This window comes from Metopolophium dirhodum, chromosome 1, assembly GCF_019925205.1.
Source record: "Metopolophium dirhodum isolate CAU chromosome 1, ASM1992520v1, whole genome shotgun sequence".
Taxonomy (NCBI): domain Eukaryota; kingdom Metazoa; phylum Arthropoda; class Insecta; order Hemiptera; family Aphididae; genus Metopolophium; species Metopolophium dirhodum.
The window spans coordinates 63,394,232-63,401,442 of NC_083560.1; the positions used below are offsets into that span (position 1 = coordinate 63,394,232).

Below are 7,211 nucleotides of genomic sequence, written 5' to 3' on the forward strand. Positions count from 1 at the left end.
ACACTCGGAGATAAGTTTTCAATTCCATATTTAACTAATAATAATTAGTAGTAGAATAAAAATAAAGCAATATAAGTACTGAAAAGCGTAATGAATATTTTGTAGACATTAGACAATTGTTTTCATATAAAATAATAATATTACAATTGTATATTTGTTTGTGTGTAGATATGTGGTGCGTGGTTAAGCGATATGCTATCGGGATTCATTATAATATTTTGATTATTTTGAGTTATCTAATATAATAAATGGCTATTTTGATGTCATCTTCCATGTTTATGATATATATATGTATAGGTGTCAACAATATTAAAAAAAATTATTCCTAGAACACCAGTTTTTGCCTTAAAAATGAGCTCAATCGTTTAGTCATATCATGGTTAAATAATATTGGTCCATCACTAAATATTAATACATGTCATATTATGTAATTTACAAGATGGCAGTTTCCTATCTTGTTTGACTATTCTTTAAACCAATCTTTTTCTTTTTACCTCTAATTTAGATTTTCATCCTCACATTGAGTCTATTGACTCCTCACATTGAGTCATTTACCCATTGGCCTCTAAATACGTTAGTGTTCATCAAATGATTTTTTTTGGATTTCAAACTGTTTTCTTCTTTAAAAGGACTTAATAAAGCTCTCTTTAGGGCAGTAGTTGCATATGGCTCAGTTATTAAGGATCCATATTACACTGCATCCGACTCATACAAACTCAAACTTCTCCAGCGTAATTTCCATAAGTTCGTTACTGTCTTCCTTAAATTGTACATTAAACGCATGAGTGCATAACTATTCTTCATTCTAAGCCATCTAAAACTAATCAATTTACCTGACCAGAGAGTATTAGCTAACTTAAAATCTCAGAAAAATTGTCAGTAGTTCCATTTATGCACCTAAACTCCTTGGAGAAGTAAATTTTAGGATTTCTAGTAGATCTTCCAGATTATTTGCTCCATACTATTTCCCTCAACATCAAACAAATGATTGCTGAAACCACTCTATCCGCTGAATAATGTGACTAGCAAACGAGAACCTCTCTGGCCTATAATTTTTTTTAGATGTGTTATAATATTACAGAGTTGCACAAAACATTTAATATAACAATGTGAGTTAATGGCCCCTTAAACAAAATTTAGTCATCTACGATTGATCCATTACATTTTTAGTGAATCATTAAATTTAATAAACTTTTAATGCAACTCAGCATAAATTTATATCTTTATAATGTTAAAAATTGTTGCATTTGGTACCGTAATGTGTATTTATAAAAAAATTTAAAAACTCCCATCTACGTCTGCTCAAAACAAAACTCAAGCCTTCAATGATGGAGAGCTGTGAAAGTGTGGACATCACTTATCTAAAAAATACAATAATTTCAAAATATTGCCTCAATAAAAGTAATAATTTCCTTGTCATTTATAATTTCACAATTCAGATTAATTTGAATCTGAAAAGTTAAAACGATTAAGAAAGAAGCAGGATGTTCTACGATAAGGATTTTCTGAAGAGTATTTATATTTTTAATCTTTGAAATTGTTGGAGCTAATACATATTTTGGCCCTTGTGTGTGTAACTAAATTATGGTACATCAATAATATTACAGTACTATAAATTCAACGCCTTAAGTACAAGCGAATGTCAATATTTCAGAAGAACTACTTGTATGCGTATTTTAGTAATTATTAGACATATATAATAAAATATAATATTCAACACTTTATTAAATGAGAATATGATTTCATTATGATTAAAACAAAAATAAAAAAAACAATTTTCCTCAATTTTCAGAATCAAAATTAGAATAGATGTAAATAAACCTAAATAACCTAAATATTCTTAAAGAAATTATTACATTTATTCTAAATAGTCCAATTTCCATTTAAGTTTTATATCTAAAACGGAAGAAAAATTCCAATAATCTTACACAATTAAAAAACTACAATTTAATCAATGTTGAGCAAATATTAATTTTTTTATAAAACTAGCAGACCCCATACACTTCGTTGCCCGTTAAAAATAGCAACTCTAGATGGTTCAAACTTTGTTCAATTTCTTATTTAATATTCAGCGTAATAGTGCTTAGAACATAAGCATTTTAATCAGCCAAGATAATCTCAAAATACTTGTGCAAGTGGTCAAACGTAAATAACGTCCGATTAATGGTTAAATTGTGAATTGTGCCTCATACATATTAGATATAAATTTACACATAGTAAACTGCGCCCAATCAGCTATACACTTCTATGTAGTAGATTAGGTGGCCTTGCAGGTATATTATTTTTGTGGTAGCCCTTAAGCATTACCCAGAGGACACCACGAGGAGGTGACTATAATTGTCCAACGAAAAAAATTTTTTTTAAATTTAATAATATAGGTGGGGGCCATGGTTATATTAAGTATATTAAGTTGTTAAAAATATGTTTTGCTAGGTTTGTTCATATAAATTAAATACTAGTGAAAAATATTTGCTATTTTATTATGTTAATTCGTTAATAATTATATTAGAACAGGCATGTCAAACTCAAAGTATCAAGTGGGCCAAATATATTGAATAGTTTACTACGCGGGCCGCACATCAAAATGTAGCGAAAAAATAAATGTTTTGTAAACAATTTTCAATTTTATTCTTTATATGTTCACGAATACAGCAATATTACAACCATGGCTTGCATTTCAAAAAAAAAAATCCGTTGTACGTTATTTACGATTCAAGCCCTGATTACAACTAAATTAAAAAATGAAAAAAAAATTAACATAAACATTTAAATAAAATATAAATCATACCTACTATTTATTTATGAAATTAGGTGTATAAATTACAAAAAAAAACATATTAATAATTTTTTTTAGACGATATTTGACATCTCTTTTCTCCCACCAACTTTTCAATTTCGGGAGAAATATTATTTTACGAAGCCACTTTTAATCCTGCATTTAGATGTGTGTCGGTTAATCTGTATCTTACGGGTGTTTTATTACTGTTCATTAATGAAAAAAGTTGCTCGCATTGATAAGTACTACTAAACATAGAGATAATTTTACTTGCAAATCTACGAATTTCTACATAACGTGTTGGCACAAAACTGTAAAAATCAGGAAAACCAACATCATTGAATTTATTTTTTAAATTTGAATCATTTTGAATCTCGATCAATTCCATTTGTATATGTGTTGAAACATTTACTGCGTCTGTTGAAAAAGGAGAGGTAAATAAGACAAAATCGTTTTCTAAATATTGGACATCTTGAAACCTATTTTCGAATTCAGTCTTGAAACACATAATTTTTTCTGAATATTTTTTGTAGGAAATTGGATCATTATTAATTTTTGTATACGTCATGCATGCTGGGAAATGCGTTAAGTCTTCGTTTTGTAATTGTGTTTTAAATAGATCAAATTTACATTTGAAAGCCTTAACATGGTCATTAATGGCTGTTATAATTTTATTTTTCCCTTGTAATTTTAAATTTAAATTCGATAAATACTTCGTTATATTGACCATGAAGGATAGGTCGCTGACATCTTGTTCTTTAGACTCTAAAAATATTTGTATGGCATCTCTTAACTTCCAGAATCTTTCCAATACAGTGGAACACGATAACCATCGTACTTCTGTAAAGTATGGTAAACCTGAATACTCGCTTTCTAAATCGTTTAAAAAAATCGAAAATTTTCTTTGGTTCAAACCACGGGATCTTATAAAATTGACCATTTGTTTTACAGGTCTTATTACATGTGCCATATTTATAACTTTTGTACATAACACCTCTTGGTGTATAATACAATGTGTCCTATGAAATTTATGCTCAACATATTCATTCGCTTTTTTTTGCAATCTTTCAACGAATCCTTTATTTTTCCCCGTCATAGAAGGTGCTCCATCTGTAGCTACAGATGACAACTTTCCCAAAGATAAATCATATTTTTTCAAGAGTTCAACAACATAAACGAATACACCTCTCCTGTAGTGAAACTGACGATATTCATCGGTAATTTTTCGTTTATTACTACCACTTGGTTTTAAAAGAGACATTTTTAAAGATTAAATTTACAGTAGAATACACGTAACAAAATTTGATACACTCGAAACACGGAACTCGAACACACGGTGGTTATCGAACGATTAGTCGTATATATGTTAACATTGGAAGAGGCACGCGTGTCGCAAACTGACGATATAAATTATTAATCTATAATGTATCATAAGATAAGACAGTATAATAATGTATACCAAATAACCCATTCTGACATCTGACCAGTCGTAACACAAATAATATTATTAAAAATAAATAAATATTTTTTCCATTAATATTGGTAGCCGAGAGCCACAAAAAAATGAGCCGCGGGCCGCGTGTTTGACATGCCTGTATTAGAAGGTATTTTATTATATTATCTTCATAGTTTTCATTAAAGCGATATTATGTTTACATATTCATTCCTCGCAATATTATTATTTTTATATTGCTGAAGATTTTAATCCATCTGTCTAAATTATTTTCTTAACTTCATGTTTTAAAACGTATTAGGCTAGTTCATACTTTTAATTTTTATGTGAACTTCAGATTGTAACTCAATTAAAATTATCGATAAAATTATTATAACAACTACAGAAGTACAAAGAATACAACAAAATCCTGCAAAACTAGTCACTCAATTTGTTTCTTTTGCAAAGATGGCAAGTTTTTCCAACAAAAATCAAAAGAGTCCACGGAATCAAACCCATAAACAAACCGTCGCTATATGTCATGATGACAGAACTAACAAAATGGCTGGAAAATAACCAGGTAAAAACCAAAGCACAAAACAAGAAAAAATGAGTAGAACGCTTCGAATCTTAACATGGAACATTAACGAGCTTGTACAACAAAAACAAGAACTCGACGATCTATTAAAAATAACGATAAAATTGACTTACCTTGAATTTCAAAAACCCACTTCACAACGTGGACCACTCTAAAACTACGTGGCTATCAAAAATACAACAGAACATCCAATCAATCACGTAATTCATCATGGATGAACTGCAGTAATAACAAAAGAATCACTTAAACATTACAAACGTGATAAACATCCTCAAGAACATTAACAAGCAATTAGTGTCCATATAAATGATAGAAAAAAAATCCTAACTATGTCTGCTATATATTGTCCATGAAGACATAAAGTCAGGGCTTGAAACCGGTTACCGGTTTTAACCCAAAACCTGTAATTTTCCGGAATTTTGGGGAACCTATAGTCGGTTACTGTTATTATAAACCTATTTGTACTCCCGGTTATCGACTCCCGGTGACAATTTTTCAGCTAACCAGTTAAGAACCGATTGCCGGTATTTATAAATACTGACTACCGTTACATATGAACTATAATAATATTATGTTTAATTTATTTTAGCTACATAGATGAATATACGCTCGTAGCTACTAATGGTATAATAAATAATAACTTCTTAAAACTATTCTTAAATCATACTATTATATCTTCGTTTTTTCCCCTAGTCTCAATTCTTGTAATAATAATTCAAATAATTGGTATTCTACATTTCTATTTCCTACCTACCTATAACATAAAATATCGTTGGTTGTTAATGAGTAATGACGGTACTCGATAGTCGATAGTCCCGGTCTCCCTCATCGTATATTGTACTGGGAAATCTAAAAATAGCTTGATTCCTATAACAACACGAACATTGTTTGAAGTATACGGGTACAAAGGTGTAGTACAATTTTTTTTTAGAAAACCAGTATTCAATCGGTTACCGGTAACCAACATTTTTTGGAAGCGGTTATCACTTAACGGTAGCCTGTAATTTTGAATCTAGTACCGGTAATTGGTTACCGCTAACAACAGGAACAGTATAAAACCGGTAACCGGTATCCAAAAAATTTCCGGTTACCGCGTCAGATTAAATTAATAACGGTTTCAAGCCCTACATAAAGTAGATAACAAAACGTTTATTGAATTCTTCCAGACAATGGGTAGTAGATACATTGCTGTAGGAGTTTATATTGCCAAACACACCGTTTGGGTATCAAAATTGATTACCACCAAAGGACGGGAATCGCGCAAATCTATAAATACAATTAAAGTACAATTTAAACTAAAAGACGGACATACGGCGATTTATCCAAATATTAAATCCTGATATTATTTAATTCTAAGTAATGAAAGGGATTTCATCAAATTATACGGATGTGGAAGGACTAATATCAGATGTGCAGAATTAATATGGGCAAAAAGAGCTGTGAGATTGAGACCACGGCTGACGATGTTCTGACTGAGTACAGAGCTAGGTGAAAGACGAATGTCTGGAAGGCGTCTTCGCTCCACCGGGTCACCTTGTGACCCCGTCCTGATCTAAACGCCGACGGAGGGCACATCTCCGAACCGATCTTCCCGGATAAAAGGAAGTTCTCAGATGTGGTCAATTGGACTGACCGGTGATAACGAAGAGGGGTCACCAATGAAGGGGAAGCGGACTGATAGAAAGTTTTTGGCAGACAAACCATTCCACTATTATACCCGAGAGGTGAGGTAGCTTGCCATACGAAGGTCCCTGTGGATCGCAAAGCATCTGCCAAGTGAATGTCCACTCATTAACTACGAAAGAAAAATATCGCACCCATGGTGCAAACGATTGGAGCGGACCGATTGGGTGGTGCAGACTCACAACAAAACTAACAGTCATGTCCAGGCGTTTCAACATCGAAACATACTGAGGAAGGGTAATCTTGCTAGGTATGTTAAAAGACCTCGACACGGGTTCCTAATTGACGGGGACTGAGGTAGTGAGGGGCACCTTTCTATTCCGCACGGTAACAATATACCCAAGTAGGAGAACTACACTGCCCTCCTAAGCCAAAAGGCAGTAAACAACAAAATTTGAAAAATGAGTTTATTATATCAAAATATTCAATGATGAACACGTGCATATAGAAGACCGGCGGGGGGTCACCTATCAGAAAGCACTGAAACCCGATGATTTGGTGTGGACACGGCATTCGTCTTGAAAACCGTATCGCTCCAAAAAAAATTCGTGCGGCGGCAGTAAGCCTGCTCCGACACTGATGCTAGCGGTAAAATAGTCGTTGTAGGCACTATAGATACGGATCTTAAAGTCCTATTACGTGGGAGTCATGGAGAGCCCCATTGAAATCCGACAATTGCTAACGCCCGAGCGGTACCAATGCTTCGACTAGCTTTGTCCCGC

At 32.4% G+C, this 7,211-nt stretch overlaps 1 protein-coding gene across 1 annotated transcript; it reads right to left on the minus strand.

The window, feature by feature from the left end:
* Positions 1-2,912: 2,912 nt before the first annotated feature.
* LOC132940704 (general transcription factor II-I repeat domain-containing protein 2B-like) lies at positions 2,913-4,037 on the minus strand. Its single transcript, XM_061008408.1, has one exon. It carries the CDS (start codon positions 4,035-4,037, stop codon positions 2,913-2,915), a length of 1,125 nt encoding a protein of 374 aa, XP_060864391.1.
* Positions 4,038-7,211: the final 3,174 nt, after the last annotated feature.

What these genes read in the sequence shown, in the direction of transcription:
- LOC132940704 (XM_061008408.1), bottom strand. Translation starts at nt 4,037, where the DNA reads ATGTCTCTTTTAAAACCAAGTGGTAGTAATAAACGAAAAATTACCGAT.